At 48.3% G+C, this 16,823-nt stretch overlaps 1 protein-coding gene across 1 annotated transcript in view; it reads right to left on the reverse strand.

Moving 5' to 3' along the window:
• Positions 1-1,361: 1,361 nt before the first annotated feature.
• Positions 1,362-16,823, reverse strand: part of LOC120894550 (neuroligin 4-like) — a 28,201-nt gene continuing 12,739 nt past the window's right edge. Inside the window, exons 3-11 of the mRNA XM_040297202.1 lie at positions 14,573-14,734; positions 14,284-14,481; positions 12,242-12,484; positions 11,966-12,116; positions 11,627-11,839; positions 11,363-11,501; positions 8,083-8,234; positions 7,427-7,533; positions 1,362-6,679 (exon numbers count right to left, since the gene is read on the reverse strand). Coding sequence (XP_040153136.1) covers positions 5,718-6,679; positions 7,427-7,533; positions 8,083-8,234; positions 11,363-11,501; positions 11,627-11,839; positions 11,966-12,116; positions 12,242-12,484; positions 14,284-14,481; positions 14,573-14,734 — 2,327 coding nt within the window. The 3' untranslated portion in view covers positions 1,362-5,717. The remainder of the gene's footprint in view (positions 6,680-7,426; positions 7,534-8,082; positions 8,235-11,362; positions 11,502-11,626; positions 11,840-11,965; positions 12,117-12,241; positions 12,485-14,283; positions 14,482-14,572; positions 14,735-16,823) is intronic.

The raw sequence follows: 16,823 nt of genomic DNA on the forward strand, positions 1-16,823 counted from the left end.
GCATTCAATTTCAACACCACACCGTGTGGACAAAACCACAGAACATCGAAAAGACACGTGCCATGCGCGAGCAAATCGGAGTTTTTGGGGGCAAGAAAGTTTGGCGGGGACGGGCAGCATTTCCGAACCCACCGAAGGAGAAGTGGATGTGGCAGCAAACCATAAATTATGGTCACTTCACCCCGGAGCGACTCGCCGGCTCAAGGGGGAAGATTTGTTGAACAACCGGAATCAAATCCGGAATTTAGAGTCTCATAAAAAGGAAATAAAACTTCGCGCAGAACGTGCAGTGAAACGGGCCGGAAGTGGAATGGAGGCACACCATTTTTGGGGAAAGTAATTTACTTTTACTTAAGGGTTTTGCTTGTTTCGTGTTCGTGTCTTTTTCCCCCCTTCTTTGTGCCTTCGCACGAGCAAGCGCAAATATAAAAAAAGACAATGATCCTTCGTAAAGTCCTCGCTATGTAAAAAAGGTAACCATTTGTTGTGCGCACGGTAGTCCTGCGGGGATCATTGTTGAGCGTTGTCGCTGTCTTTTGGGGATGAGTTTTAAAGGGGATGTTTTCCTGCACTCTATGCCTCTCACTCTCTCACGACCACCATCATCAAACATTGACGAGCGACACCGCGAGTTGTTGCGTTGCGTATTGGCAATGGTGTCGTTTAGTTGAAGTTTGCTGCGCTGCGAACGTTGCGTTATGGGCGGTTTTTGCCGGTATCGTACCATTGGGGAAACTTTTGTGTGTGGGTTTTTTTGTTGTTGTTGCTGTTATTCTGGTTGCTGTTGCCAACTTCCCAGAACTGTTTGATTGTGTTTGCATTGTTAGACGAAGGGCACGAATTTTAACACCACCGACCGGTAGGTGAAAGGTGTTTAATTTGTCCTCTCCTTTCTGGCCTCCGTTCCCTTTTGCCATTTGACCACCCGATCGGTTTCTGGCGAACAGTCGAGAATGTTAAATTTACGATGAAATTCAGATTAAATAATGCAAAATAAAATCATACAGGGTGAACGATGTGCTGGGGTCAGCAGATTGAAGTTCTTGCAGCTTAAATGGAGGAAGCTACCAGCGGGAAGATTTAGCTGGTAGATATATTGACGAGGAAGTATGTTAAAACTCGTGCCAATTAATTTCTGTTGCGATTTTATTTTTATTGATGTAATGCCAACGAAAAGAAATTGTGCACTATGGAGTTTCTAGTAAGTTAGTGAAATGCATTGATTTTTTAACAATATCTACTTACCCAATTTCAATAGCTTGAATAAATATTTATTATTCAACGTGTAAATTTCCCACACAGGCTGCTCCCCGCAGTAACCATCCCATGGGTGAACACAACTCGAGTAAGTACACAATCAATTCAATTTCAACGCTTCCGTCGCCATATTTATTTCGAGCATCAGTTGGAGAACGTTACTTTTCTGTATCTTTGATTCGAGTCATTCGATCCCACCACATTGCCTGCCGTCCAACCAATACGCAATCTCGAGCTCTCAGCTTCTGCTTCGAGAGCTTCCGGAGTATTCCAGTGTACATTACAGTTTGTGGGGTTTGTTTGTTTGTTTGTTTGGTTTGTGTGCTTTACAAGTAGTTTAAATTCCCATCAAATTTGTATGTTACGTGTGTTGCTTAGCGTGCGACGTTTTGGTTTTGCCTCTTCCGTGTTTTCTCTGAGTTCTCTCTCTCTCTCATAATACCTTTAGTTTAGCTCATTAAGTTCGGAAATATTTACAGTGTTAAAAGTAATCTGCACTGCTCTGCTTATCTTTTTGCCGCATCTTTTGCCGTCCTGGTCGTTTACTGTCTCAACGATATTTAGTTCCTCCTCTTCTAACATTTGTTCATTGGGTTGAGTTTAGTTTTGCATTGTATACAGAGTTTGCCGAAACGATCTTTCAAACGACTGGACAGCCTACGGGAGTACGAAAAAGGTGTGTGATGTCGCTTGGAAGAAAGGATGCTAGTAGGTAAGTTGACTCTCACCGAAATGGGTCGAATAATCTCTCTTTAGTGCTTAACTTTACGTTTGGAATGAATTTTAAACACACAATTATAGCTATGTTTCGGTGTTTATTTTTTTTCTGTACCGCTATGCAATTCCTCCTGCAGTCCCTCGGTTTCACTGTAGCACGTATGATGTAGCAAACCAACGACCTAAATCAACTAGACGACGGCAAACGCAAAAAGAGTATCAGAAAGGGAGCAACGGAGGGGATGCATGCGGGTAGATTGTTTTTGTGATGACTGTAACATCTTTAAGTGTTTCTTTCCCTAAATCAATTCCACCTTTTGCCATGAGTTCGATTATGTGTTTTTTAGTTAGTGTATGCTCCAGTAAAGGTCACGGATCCTTTGCACTCTGCGAGCATTTCGCACGGAACAGAACGAGAGTTTTGTTCGATAAGGTCAGTCTTTAGAAAATTCTATTAAAATTAAATCGATCATGCTTTAACAAAGATAAAATCTGTTCGAACAACGTGAAAAACTTGCTGCTTCGGTACTACGTGTACTACGTTTTGCACGCAGCGTGTTTGCTTATCTATTTAAACAGAATTTCATGTCTCACACGCCGATCACGCCCTCTTATTCGTCAAAGTGTTGTCGTTATTTTTTTTACGTTTTACGAAAGTTAAAAATAATGTTTGCTTTTGATAAGTGTCGTGCTTGGGGCGCGCGACACGCAAACGGATCATTATCCGGTAACGATATCACACGATAACACGGTTCAACGGTAGTTTCCCATTCATTTGAAGTTCCCAAAATCCGTCCAAAGTTTCACAAATTTTTCTAAGCTTCTTTCAAAGGGGATTTCTTGCAGCTATTTTTTGCGTCACGTTACTCAGTTATTCAACGTTTCAAACAAAGCTAAACAAAGCATGTGCTTATAACAAGCATCTTAAGCACCGTAATCATTCTATGTCAAATCATAAAGCATGGGGAAGTGCTTGGCTAGCAAAAAAGGCAATTTACCAAAATTACAATCCACTTTTAATGTGCCTGATGGACAACGTTATTAATAAAGGCCTGTTGCTCATTTTTGGTCATAATTAAAACTGGTTGTTTTTGTGTGACGGTCCGGGCCTCACTTCATTAACCGTGTGTCCAGGGGAAGGGGATGGCGTTAGCATCCGGGGGGGGCAAACGAGGGGGAAAAAGCGACACAGGAAATTCCATTCACAGCGCACAAATCACGAGTCACTGAAAATATGTTTTGCACATAATCCACCGCCGGTGGCAGAACGAACAAACGCTTTCGGCGTGCCTGGCTGAGCAGTACTAGGTCCAACGTGCGCTACTAACAACAATGATACAAGAAAGCGAGCAATGAGAAGAAATCAACAACAACAACAGAAGAAGAAAAAAACAACCATCCCCAAATAACATTCCAACCCCTTATCTCGCTCGTTATGGCGGCTTATCGAATACTTAATCAAAGATACAACTGTGGCCGGCAAAACTGTGTGCTTGCATATCGCCCGCACCGGCCGTGTTGCGTCTGTGCTGTCGTGGCCCACATTCACACCGAAACCGGATAACCGGTTGAGGCGCTTTTTGCTTCCCGGTGTACGCCCGCTTGGCCGTCCGCCTACCTACGCACCCCGCACCCCACGGAAAGGAGTTTATTATGTACAAAGAGATTTTTATTGTTATTGTTATTATTTCCTAGAATTTATGATGCCGCCTCTTTGGTCCTACATTCAAACAATAGGGCATTATTTCTGTCCCCATTTCTGCCGCGCCTCGCGCCGGGGCTCAACAGACGGCGAAGGTGTACCAGTATTGGGGGCCAAGGGCAGGGGAAGCTCGAAGGATTTCGGATTAAGTTGGTATCCGGCCGGCACTGGCGGGGCGGGTCAGGCGGCTGAAGGGATGAATGATTCAAGGTAATGAACCCCGGAGCCTGGCGCCGGAAAAGAAACCCATCGCCCGGGTGCTCCACTGATATCGCTTCCTCCCCTCCCCCCTCTTCTACCCTTTGGTTAATGCTATCAATCATTTGCGGGAGAACAATGGTTGGTGAAGCAAATAAATTGCCTGTTCAAACAGTCAAAACACGCCATGCGGGATCAGGGAGGAGAAGTCTAGGGAGGAATGGTACAGAAGAACACAATCCTAGCCGACCGAACAACAGTACGACAAATAGTTGTTCGTTGGTTGTTGGAAGCATTTCATGAGGGAATGATAAAAATACCTCACAATTGAACAATAGTTGAAAAAAACTGCTTACAAACGCACAATTCCTAGAATCTACGCGGTGATGCGGCTCTTAGTTTGCTCGTTTGTCGTCGTTCTTTGCTGCTGTCACTGTTCAGCAGCACCGTACTGTCAAATAAATAGAACCTCAAGCAAGAAGGTACAATATTTTAACGACTTCGCCCTCCCGGAAACATGGCAACGGTGCTAGATTGCTTTCCCCTTTTGCAAGGCCTCCCTCTCCCAAAAGCTGCTATTTGCACACGAGGGCAAGTGGCGCGAACAGGGTCGGCAGTGTTAATCGAAAACTGTCAACGGTTGAGCGCGCTTGGCAAAAACAAGCCGCTTGGCAAAAATCAAAATATTTTCCAATTATCAGAACGCTTCCATGCAGCGGCCCCAACCCGCAGCAAACGGAAGCTTCAGCTCATCCCCATCCCCATGGTCCCGATGGTGCGGCAAAATGTTTTAATCATTAATTTGGCTACTCCGAGATGGGGCGTAAATGAGGCAAGGCGTGTTGTTGGGCGTTCTTTCAAGGATGGATGGCAAAATTAAGGCTCATCCCGTGCCATCTCTTCAGCTCAAGAGCAAAGGCAAAGCAGCAGCAAAGGTGACCTTTGGCTGGCACTCGCTCATCCGAATCCGAAAGGGGAGGCACAGCGTGGAGGGAGTGCCCTGGGAAGGAGGATAATTTAGCTCAGGAAGTGTCACTGATAAATCATAAGCGAAAACCGTTCGCCTGACAGAAATGCAAAATTAATGTTTTAATTTTACCCGCCCCCGGTGGCGTTTTCCCGTTCGTGCCGGGCATTCGGGATCGTTGTGTGCGGGGGCGGCTGGAGGGAGGATGGGGAAACAAAACAGCCCGCCCTATTCTGGCACCGTTCGACATCATTATTGATTAATTACACACCTGCTTCTGGCAACGAACCAGCATTGGGGAGGCTGCTAACAACGGACAGCCGGAAGGATCCTTCCCGCGCGTTATCATCGCCGCTATCGTCAATCGCCCTTGGAAAACTTCACTTTCGCACACTTTGATGCAAACATACACACACACACTCACACACACACATACATACACAAACACTGGTGGACATGGTCGGCTTGTTTTCGGCTAAAAATTGGCTTCGCTCCTGCACTGGCTCGGCCCGAACCGTCCCAGCGCGTGTGCTGGGGCCGAGCATCCCCTGGTTTGCACTAATTATTCATAACCTATTGAAATTCATCATTACCATCCGCTCTCTTGGGCTTGCGCGCGGCAGTGGCCGTACCCCGGGGGGTCCCCCTCCAACAGCCGGGTTTTTGCCACTGCAAAGAAGACCACGCGCCACCGGGCGCCTCCATCCAACGTTTGCGTCCGCTACGGGGCGGTTACAGGGCGGTCATGGCGCCATCGAACGCCAGGCTCCTGCCGTCGCCCAGGCAGTTCATCAGTATGTTCCGACCGTGGTCGTGGTCATCGTCGTCCGGGGCAGCCACTACCGTTCGGTCCTCGAGAGCGAACGACACTTAACGTCACACGCGCAGCTCGTCCATCGTGACGGTCTGGGAGGGATGGCCGACGCTCACGCCACCGACCGTCGCCGCCGACAGGTTCGACTTGACGCAGCTCTTCTTCGTGAGCGTGCCGCAATTGCTGCCGATCAGCTGGAGCGCGTGTGCGGGCAGCATTCCACCGCCGTCGCCCGGCACTGACTTCAGGTGCTTCGGTGGTGGCGGTGCCCGCTGCGGCAGGTCGGCAAATTCGGGCGGCGGCATCTGGTGGTGCTGCAGCGCCGGATGATGGTGCCCGAGTATGGTGGAGGGGTCCGCCTTCGCGTGGATCGTCAGGCTTTCCAGCTCGCCGCAGATGTTGTTGGGCATTTGGCCGTTTTCGTTGCGCTTTTTCGTCTGCAGCGTGCCGTGCCCGCCGGGACCGCCCATGCCCGGGCCGCCGCCGCGCGGCTCATTCAGTCGCGTCTTGTCCCGCTGGTAGTACACGCCGGCAAAGATCAGCACGTTCAGTATGAGCAGACTGCACCCGATCGCGATCGTGACGCTCAGCGCGGTACTGTACGCGGCGAAGCCATCCTCCTGCGAGGAAGACATTCCACCGGCTCCGCCAGCCCCACCGCCTGTAGCGCCACCGTCATCGTCCCCTCCCTCGGACGATTCGGCCGTCACCGGGTGGACGGGCCGGGTGCCCGGATAGTGGCGGCTACCGTTCGGCAGGATGCCGTACGAGGAAAAGTTCAGCAGCGAGAAGACCTGCGTGGTGAAGAGCGTATAGTTCGACCCGATCGTGGCCGGATCGCGCTGGGGCGGATTGAGCGGTTTCACCGTTGGCAGCGCGGCCGGCTGCTCCTCGTCGTCCGACTCCAGCTCGTGGTGCCCGCTTGGGACGTCGTCGTTGCCCGGCTTATGCAAATCCGGCACGAGGTTCAGCCAGAAGGACAGCCGATGCGCCCGGTAGTGGTTTTTCAGCTTAGGCTTCGTGTCTGGTCACATGGAAAATCGTGAAAAAGAAAGAGCGGGTTAGAACAGGCTGAAAGAGGCACAGGCACAAAAAGGAAATTCCTGAAAAATCACATTCGAACTGCCGGAGCTTTGAGAGCAAAAAATCAAACGCACACGGTACGGTGCCTCGCTTAGGTCGGGAAGTCGGAGCGTTACCGTCCGCCCGAGGGGACTTTGACTGGTAAACGCGATGCCCGGCGCAGCCTATCATCAAAGTGGCGCTATCGCAATCTAATCGCATTCGGCTGATTCCTGGTGGCCTCGGTGAAGGATATTTGACATTGATTGGTCTGCCCCCGGAGGCAAAAACGGGAAACAATCTCTGAATCAATATTGAAAGCAGCCGAAGCACATACGATTTCCGATCGTTCCACACACACACATGTCTCCCACTGTCATGGAGGAAGAATCAGTTCGCTATAAATCCGCAGCGCACGCACACAAAAACAAGATGAAAAGGCGTCCGAGTAATGCGAGTAGTGTTTTATTCACTGGCCATTTTTTCGAATGCATTTTCAAGAGTTCTGCATACTCGGTGCCTTTGTTCACGATCGCTTTGTTCTTTTCGTTTGGATGACATTTGGTTGTGCAAACTCGCACTCGCAAAGAATAAAGCTTCATTTTCGCACCAGGACAGGTTGAAAAGCAAAACTGGAAAATCTCCGAATAAAGGAAAGGAGACCTCCTACCGAAATCTACGCAGCAGGGGATGGTTGGAGACTACTCACCAAGATTGAGATATTTTTTGTGCACACTCTCGTACGGCGTCCATTCGATGTTCTTGAAGCGCGTCCGGTCGCGTACGTGATCATTTTCGAGCTGCTCGTTCGGGTTGCTGTGCGGAAAAGAAGGAGCAGTGTTTTTTAAGTGCGTCATGCGAAAAGGGATGTTAGAAAACTCGACACTGAAAGGAATATAAAACCATTGGCGAAATTTTGAAGTGTACCGAAAGCACCACGAACACGGAACCGAACGCGGCACATAAGCAAGCAGGTAGTTCCGAGTTAGTGGCACGGCAAAGTACGAATCGTTCCCTTCCGGGTGATTGTTGATAGGGGGCTGGGCACTGGGCAGAGAGGGCGTACAACACGGACGTGCCCACATTGACGGGGCCACGCTGGAGAATTGTGTGCCGGATTTGGCAGGTTTTTAGCTGCACGCGGTTAACAGCCCGTGAGACTAGGGACTGGGGAATGCTCCACGGGATGGAGCGAGCATCGAGTAGATGTGGCGACGCGTGACGACATTAGGATCGTGTCGACAAGTGAACAGAAGGAAGCTTTCAGGCGTGGATGGAAAACGAACGGTGGAAGATTTGAAGGGATGGAACAGACAAAACCCCAAAAGCAGCGTCGCACGTCGCATGAACCGGTTCCGTACTTACCCGGTGCGGATAAAGTTTGACCAGTAGATCATAACCGCTTCCGAGAGGGCGATTTCGGACTTGGTGTAGTTTCGCGTGAAGTGATTGAATCCTCCGACCAGTGGTGCACCGAACAGATACGGCAAGTCCTCCCCATGGATACAGCCTTGTCGCTATTTGACGCCCGGCAGGGAGGAAAAGAGAATGAAAAAAAAGAGAGAGAGTCAGTGTGGAATGGACACCGAGAAACAGAGTTGTGATTGAGAGCAATGTGATAACAAACATGAGTTCAGATTATGTTACGAGCGTGAAGCGCAAAGTTATGTGTCCGTGTGGCATGTTAGCTGGTTGTCGCTGTTTTTTGTTGATGTTGTTGCTTGTGGTTGTTCGTCGTTTATCTTTTATTCCTTTTCTGCTTAGCGTCCGGAGCGTCGGGCGGTGCTGTGTTTCAGGTTCAACTCGAGCAGGGAATATGATTTTTTGTTGTTGTTGTTTATGCTGCATCCCAGTTCCCCTTGGTTCTCTTGGTTGATTTCGCATTCCCACAGTTGGTGTTTCATGTTTTGTGGTTTTGTTGGCAACTTTGCGAACAAATCCATGCAACACCGTGGAGAGAAATTTGATAGGAGGACGGTACGAGCGTTAACCACACAACGGCAAAAAAGGCAAAAAAACCCAAACAATTGTTCTGGCGCTGGAAGTTATGATCCTCGCATCCCTCTAACGAACACACAAAATCTCTCCGGCGCAAAAATGGTTGAGCCGGGGCACGAAAATCCAGGTCACGAATGTCAACTGTCGAGTCAACGGGCTCTGTTGGTAGATTTCGTAAGAAGTCAGCGTGCCCTTTTCCACGCAATATTTGCACAGCATTGGAAAAGGATTATGATTTGCTTTCTTTTTTTGCTTGGACCGGATGTAACCGGCGCCAGATTATCGATTTTACGCTTCGCATTCGTCACCCCTACCCTGGTTCTGTGTACAGTTCCGGTTTAATCAGCCCGACCGAGTCTTGATGACGTTTCCGAAACCACAGAAACCACACAAACCGCGTGCACAAACATAACCCACCCATCCTGACCGTCTTGGGATGACTTTTAACTTGCGTGGCGTTGGAAAGCGCACCTTCCGAGATTCGAAGGCAAACCTGTCCCCCCGCTCTCCAAAAAACCGCCGGTTTGCGGACCGAAAAAAGGAAAACAAAACACAAAGTGCCCTGCTAAAGTTTGGGCAGCAGTAAAACCGTTCACTGGTGTTTGTACCGGAGCAATACCGAGCAGTGGGTCAAATGGCGCACATCTTCCTTGAAGGATACGGCATTCGTGTTCGTGCGAGGACCGGGCAAGGTGCAAAGCCCTCCTACCCGCTGGTTGGATAAGCTTTGGAGATTAGAGATGTGTGTGTGTGGTTTTACCTTCGTCAAGCGTTGAGCGTTGGCGGTGCGAGCGAACGGAACGACAGCATCGCAGCAACGTTCGGCATTGTTTATACGCTCATTAAATTGATTGTAAAACATTGCACAAATATTTCCCGCTCCCGGTGCAAATGCAGCCCACACGTACACGAATATTCAGCATTTGTAGAACGGAAGCCAAAAAAAAAAGCAGCACAATGAAAAGCAAATAATGTTCGTTCTGCGGTTTCGGGTTTCCACCGCAGGGTGGCGATTGTGGGCGAACATAGTTTTGCTGTCCTCGCAGAGGAACCAGGTCAGCAGTTTCACAGGCGCCTTGCTGTATCTGTATTCTCGCGAAAGCTTTGTACAAAAGAGCTGCACATTCCTTCGACTCGGGTCGACTGTGGTTCGGTATGGGTGAATTCGATCAATAGGGAAGAGCGGGACCGAGCTTCGCAACACCCTGCGGAAAGCGTTTAAATAACGGAACGGTTCGTGGAAGGGAGAGCCAGCGGACAGCGGCTGAGATTGACAGCGTAAAGTGTTGGCCACAACAGGATATTTAATCTTTGACCCGGTCTCCAAACAAGAAGGAGCGCCGGAACAGTGTTGGTTGTTTTGTGCAGCTACCACCGCCACCAATGGATAGCACATAACCGACCGTGATAAAACCGTCCCATTCAATGTTGATCGTTCGGAGCGGTTGTTTTGTCCTCTTTCTTCGTGCGTCCTTTCCACCTGTTTCGTTCCGTGCAGCCCACCGCCCGAAGGACATCAGCGATCGGACAGCGGACGAGAATACGTTGTAATAATTCATGGAACAACAGCAGCGTGGACGGACCACAGTTTTGCAAACCGTACAACCAGGCGATGCGATACGGGATTGGAAAATCTAATCCACCGCGAAAGCATTATGGAGATCCCTTTCGCTCAGCAGGCGAAAGAATTTCAATTTCAGCAAATATCTTAGGAGCGCTGGAGGGTGTGACGGGGTGGAGAGGAGCAAATTTGGATGCGTTTTGTTGTTGCCGTTATTCGCCGTCCCAGGCGGCATTACGTTACATGTTCCCACCGGCAGTAGCAAACTTGAGCAATTTGCAACCTCAAACAAATTGGCATGGAAAGAATGTTTTTATTGAAAGTGGTAGAAAATGTTGGGAAGAAGGAAGGAAAAGTTTTGCTGCAAGCTGCTCAGCAGCGAACCGATATAAGAACCTTCCGAGCCTTACAATCTGCTAGAGCACAACTGATAGAACAATCATTAAAGCACTTATGTTTGCAAAACTGCTCCGGCGTCTGTTTCTAAATCGAATGAACGGAATCGCTGAACAATCATTCGCTGTCTTTTCAAACGCTTTGTTTTATGTCGATTTTTGATAAACTTTCCGAGCGCTCTTTTTGATTGCCGATCATCGCTTAAAACTCGGCGTGCCGGTGGTACTGTCAGACATTCTTGCCGGGTGGTGAAAAAGTTGGAGATATTCGCTCAACTTTCTTTCAAACCACCGATTGGATAAGATTTAACGGCAGTGAAAAATTCTTTCCCAATGCCCAAGAAGAAAGGCAGAAAAAGCGATAAAAAGTGCCTAAATGTGTGAGAACTCACTGGATGTTTTTGACGTTTTATCTGCTGTGGACAGAAAATTAATGGATTTTCCGCCCAACCATTCGATTGGAAAATGGTGTATCCCTGTGTAAACGCTGCCCAGTTTTGCTGCGCACTGTTGGCCATTTGAACTTCGGTGTGACGGAAAACCCCGTTTTGCGTTTTCCAGCTGAAAAGAGTAACGTTTGTGTGCGTGGTGTTGGGTACCGGGAGGGCGAAAAACACAATCTCTCTCTTGCAGAAAAGGGGGGAACGAAACATAAAACGCTAATGGAGCTGATTACCGGAGCCTTTCTTACCTGCGGAAAGTCGCCAAATTTCGTCTGATAATCGAACACGTACAGAAACGAATTGCGGTGATCAGCGGAATGTAGGTCGGCCGTCTGTACGGCGGGCGCCACGATACGTGCGTCGCTCAGCGCTTCTAGCGTCTCGTCTCTGCGCGGAGGGCCGGGTGTGTGTGTGTGCGTTTGCGGCATGAAATCAAACAGAATGGAAGATGGAAGAAAATAAATGGTCTGAATCGGCAGCGAACCAGGTCGGTGACGTGTGCCCCCCTGTACCTGATGTTGATGGGATGCTGCACCGGCCGCTCCCAGTCGGTGTACTCGTTCACGATCGTGGCCAGGATTTCGTTCAGATGGAAGCTGTACGTGCTTCGGACGTAGTTCTTCAGAATTTTCGCCCTCCGGTCCGCCTCGATACCGTACTGGACGTCTTCGGAGTTGAACGCAAAGTACGCTTCGGCCCGCGTCACACCGACCAGTAGATCGTACCTGGGCGGGAAGAAAGAAAGTCGCAAAGGTTTAATTACCGGTGAGCGATTACGCCGATTGGTGATCCGCGTGGGGGTGTTTTGTCCCGGGACCGGAACAAACAGCCAGACCGTGCTCGGTACCTACTTGGACAATTTGTTAATAGCTAGTTTGCGCAACAGTATCGCGTTGATGGTGTTGAGCGTGTTGTGGATATGAGCGGATGGTTTCGTTGCAGCCGGATTGCCACTGTAGTCACTGTAGTGCGTCCCGTCCATCTGCTGTATCTCTCCCGTATCTGGACGTTGGGCATAAAGCGTGATTTAATTACTGGCTTTGTGGAAAGAAAATCCATTCGTTTTCCCAGCAAGCAATCCCACTTGGGCCGGGAAGCTGTGTGAAGCTCGTGCCCTGGACACCTACCTATTACAACACCGTCCACGCTGGGTCCGAACGCGTTGCCAAAGTCCGGTGCGCGCACGCTGGTGGATAGAATGTCCTCGAGCGGTTTGTCGCGCAAACACTTCAGGAGCAGCTGGTGAGGTAGATCGGGCGAACAGTTCACGTGGTGCGATACGTAAGCGGCGAACTTGGCCGGCTCGCCCACCAGTGACCACGGTGCGAGCCCCGATCCGGACATCATGATCGCCCGATGGAAGAGCAGTCCTGGTGAGAGAGAGAGAGAGAGAGAGAGAGAGAGAAAGAGAAACACGTGAGCACGTGGGCATTGCTGACCTTTCGCTTCACAGCTTAGCGCCCAGTGTCTGTTACGATGAGCATCTCTCGGTGCTTTCATTGATGTGGATAAAACGCAAATTGCTTTTCACGGGTAGGATTCTACGGCAAAACCACCGTGTTACACCGGAAAAGCACCGGTGCCTTTTTGGCGTTGGAGCAATTGGAATCAATTTTCGGCACACGCTCTGCTAAGCATCACCATTGTAATGCACTCAAGAGCACGCCACCGTGCCATTGAATTGAGAAGAGTGAATTTAAATCCCGTGCGAAAATGACGTGCGGCTACGCCCGTGGACGAACGGTGAAAATGGTGAAATCGAAACGCCACTCAACAGGATCTAACACAGGGGGCGCATAATGGAGGGCCTTTAGCTGTCGGTCAAATATTTAGTGAAACGTTTCATTAGCAGTCGACGGTTAGCCGGCCTGGCACGGGAATGGTTATTACCTAGAAGTTAATCATTCCGCTCTAGTTGGCTCGCGACACATCGCGTCGTGCGCTGTGCAATGAAGGCTTCACTGATTCGTACAGTTAAATTTGAAGCAAACATAAACAATTTTCCACACCCAGTGCAGCCGAAAATGGAACATTAGCAAACATGCCATGCCAACATGCTGCCATCGACATAAATCAGCAGCAGCAGCAGCAACAGCAATCGTATGAATTTGGAAATGGCGTTATTAATGCTCGTGCAGTCCCGTAGAGTTGTTTTCATTTTATTCCTCTATGACCTCAGACCTCCACGCTCCCCCCAAAAAAGCTCGTTTAACAATGACACGTACAGGGAAAATACTAACAACAAAAAAGGCATGGAATAAATCATAAAAATTGTTCACAATTTTTAATGTATCGCACACGTGACGGGTCTGTCGCAACGGCAGCAGCGGGAAAGCGTTCAGCCGTGGCTTGGTGCGAAACAATTTAAAATGCAGCATCTTGGATTTGCGTGTTTATTGATTTGGACGTTCGTCTTGTTTTATTATTAAACGTAAACGACACGCCGTACCACGTACGACATTCGTATAGGATGGCTGCCGTTTTGGAAAAAACATTGCTACAACTGGGAGGGACTGTATGATGGCGAGAGAAAAATCTCACACACCTTTATATTTATCGTACAGTTCTTCCAGACTTTAAGGCGCCTTGCCTTTGCCTCGCGCAAAGCTTACGGATTGCGCCCACACGCCTCAAACATAAAAGCTTGGTGCTCTCGCTCCGTGGCATGATGGTGATGATGGATTTATTCATTCCATTAGCGATCGGGCGATGCGAGCGAACGAATGGAAATGTTGGTAAAGTAATTCATGATTATCAAACAAAAATTTATCTTGCCCATAATGGAAACGTGACAAGCGAATAGACGCGTCAGATACGCGTCACGGTGTCTTCCACGGCGTCGGTGTCTTGTTTTCGCGCAAACCGTACAGCGCCGTCATCGTCGCTGCCGTCCATGACTGTTCCATTGGATGGTGAATGAGAGGTTAGCTGTTTTCTTATGCTAATTTGAAATGGTTTCATTCACGAGCGGGAACAGTGGGCGATTTTAAAGCTGCAGATAGTGGTTTTACGATAATGGTACGGATGGCGTACTTTAAAGTGATTCGTTTAGGGAAGGCGAAATTTAATGAATGTTATTATCACCGCACGCTTTTTTTTCGACGCTTTGGAAGCAGAGGACGCTGTAACATTGTTTGGGGCCAAACTTTCTCTTTTATGCTAAGCTCACCTTCTGGGACAGCTGCGGAGGCGATCAGAAAGTGAACACAGGCGGCACCGGTTCCGTGGCCTGCGAGTGTTACACTTTTCGGGTCACCACCAAAGGCCTCGATGTTTTCCTGTATCCAGTGCAGGGCGGCAATGATATCCATTAGACCGTAGTTGGCCGGCGCTTTCGAGAACCGGTCTACGTTGGCATTTAAAAATCCTGCTCGATGAGAGAGAGAGAGAACAAGTGCAATATTAGATTGTGTTGCTGTGTTAGCATGCACGCCCCTATTCCTCCCCACGTTACTTGCCTAATATTCCTAAACGATAATTGATTGTAACTACTAAAATTTGTCCATAACTGGCTAGAACCGATCCATCGTACGGGTTCCCACTGTTCCATTCGTACGATTCACCGTGCACGAACACCACGACGGCGTATTTGGAGGTGCTGGAGCTTTCCCGCGAGCCAGCTGAAAGGATGAATTAAGCCAAAAACAAATAAGCACTCCAGGGCGACTGTGGAAATTCGGTGGAAGAAATCGCACGGTGTAGAAAGGCCTTTCGAAGCGGGTTTCTTTCTTGTTTCTCTAATTGTTTTCCTGTGAGCTGGGTTGAGTAAGGAACAACAGAAAAATGGTGATGAGTGAAGTGAAACTGATTCCATGTTTTGATAATCGGGCCTGTCTGTTTTGACAACCGAATGAGCGTAAATCGCACTTCAGTGAGGAGGAAAAACATTTTGCGCTCGATTGAATGCGCCCGAGGCGAAATGTTTTGTCGCCTCAAGGACGTCAGCAACAGCTCAAGCATCGTTACCGTTTTTTGCCATTCGCTTGCACCCGTGCGTCTAGCGAAAGAGCATCCTTGTTGTTGTGTTGAAAAACACTTGTCGAAAATGAATTTGGTGTAATCCCCATTGGAGCGTTTTCCACTCTTGGGAACAGTCGTCCCAAAGCAAATTTGATGCTTCGTGAAGGATTGGAGTTTAAGCCGTGATTGAAGCTTTCAATGTTGGTTAGCAAAAAACTGGGAAAAATACCTCCTTTATGCTGCTGCCGTTTGCTGCCTGTCCTTAGTCTATTTTGTACTTTTACTTTTATTTTTCTAACAGTGTAATATGAGATTTAAATGTTGACTGTACGTTTAGTTTATTTGTTAAATTAATCAATAAAAAAGGTAATATTGAATGTTTTCAAAATTGTCTTCCCTGTTAAAATCCCATGTCTGAATGCCTCTCAGGAGCTACTAAAAGCCTCTCCAATAATCGCATTCTACGGTCTAGCACCTCCCACCGGAACGTTATCAAGGGAGTTGACGGGCTGGATTGGAGAGGCACAAGCCGGAGCACATAAACTGTCCGGGCTATATGATTGCTTCGAACAACGGATCAGCGTCCGCGTGTAAGGCTTCGAAAAGGAGAATCAGTAGTTAAGCCGAAGCGCTTAAAAGTTGGTTGCCATCGATGCCGCGACGTATGTTGCTTGCGCCCACTTCACAAGCATCCGAAGCGCTTGCCGTGATTGTGTGTATGTGTGTTGTGAAATGAGCTTTTCCTTCGGTTTCTGCTCAGTCGCTTCCCTGCCCTATCGTCCGACGTCCGGGACAAAAAAGGAGCCTTCCAGGTCGCCCTTTGCGAACGGGGCTTGCCTAGAAAATAAAATCTATCTGTCAAATGAGCTCCAAAGGTATGTGAGCTGCGCTAAGCTTCTAATTGGATGCTTATGTCATATTGTAATCTTCTCTTTCCGTTTTGCTCCATTGGGAGCGGATTTGCTACACGTTTAATCCATTAGAATCTTCCTTTGTTGTTGACTGTCGGCGTTCACTTTCCGGCTGTTGGATGTTGGTGGGTGTTTTATTTATCTTGTTTTCTTCTTTTTTACTTCTCTGTCTCTCTCTCACACACAGTCTCGTTGTTCTCCAAAGTCTGTCGGTCGTTTTGGTCGGCCGTTTTTTACGTCCCCAGTCCCTGTTTCTCCCATTCCCATAAGCTACTTGCCTATCATCCGTGTAAGTATGGGAAGGCTCGTGCCTTGGGTGATTCGATACCGTGTCAGTGAAGTTCTCTTTGTTACGTTTCCTCTTTCAATACATCCGACAAATGGCGACTTGTTAAAGCGGGTGGTAATGGTTTGCGATACTGGAGCGCTGGGGATATAGTTTGTATGGTTTCGGTATTGTGTGCCACCGGTTGTGCGTGTTGGCATTGTACATCAGTAGCGGTATAATGGCACATCGACGTGCTGGCAACAAACGCTTACACTTGGCTATACTTAACATGGTTTATGAATTAAGCGGAAGGTGTCTTGTCAGTGGGGGTTTTTATTGAATGTTGCTAACTACAGCAGTACATAAAAAAATAAAATATGCTCTTAACAGATATCGCTTAAAACTAAGGATCCAATTATCAGGCAATGAATTCGACCGAAATGGAGACATTATATGAAATAAAAAACTATTTTTCTACGGCAATCAACATTGGGCTTTAGATGAATTTATGTATTGCCTTAGATGTACAGACTTGTTTCGTTTAAAGCAGAAAAAATAGCTCGTGTATAT

This window comes from Anopheles arabiensis, chromosome 2 (assembly GCF_016920715.1).
Source record: "Anopheles arabiensis isolate DONGOLA chromosome 2, AaraD3, whole genome shotgun sequence".
Lineage (NCBI taxonomy): Eukaryota > Metazoa > Arthropoda > Insecta > Diptera > Culicidae > Anopheles > Anopheles arabiensis.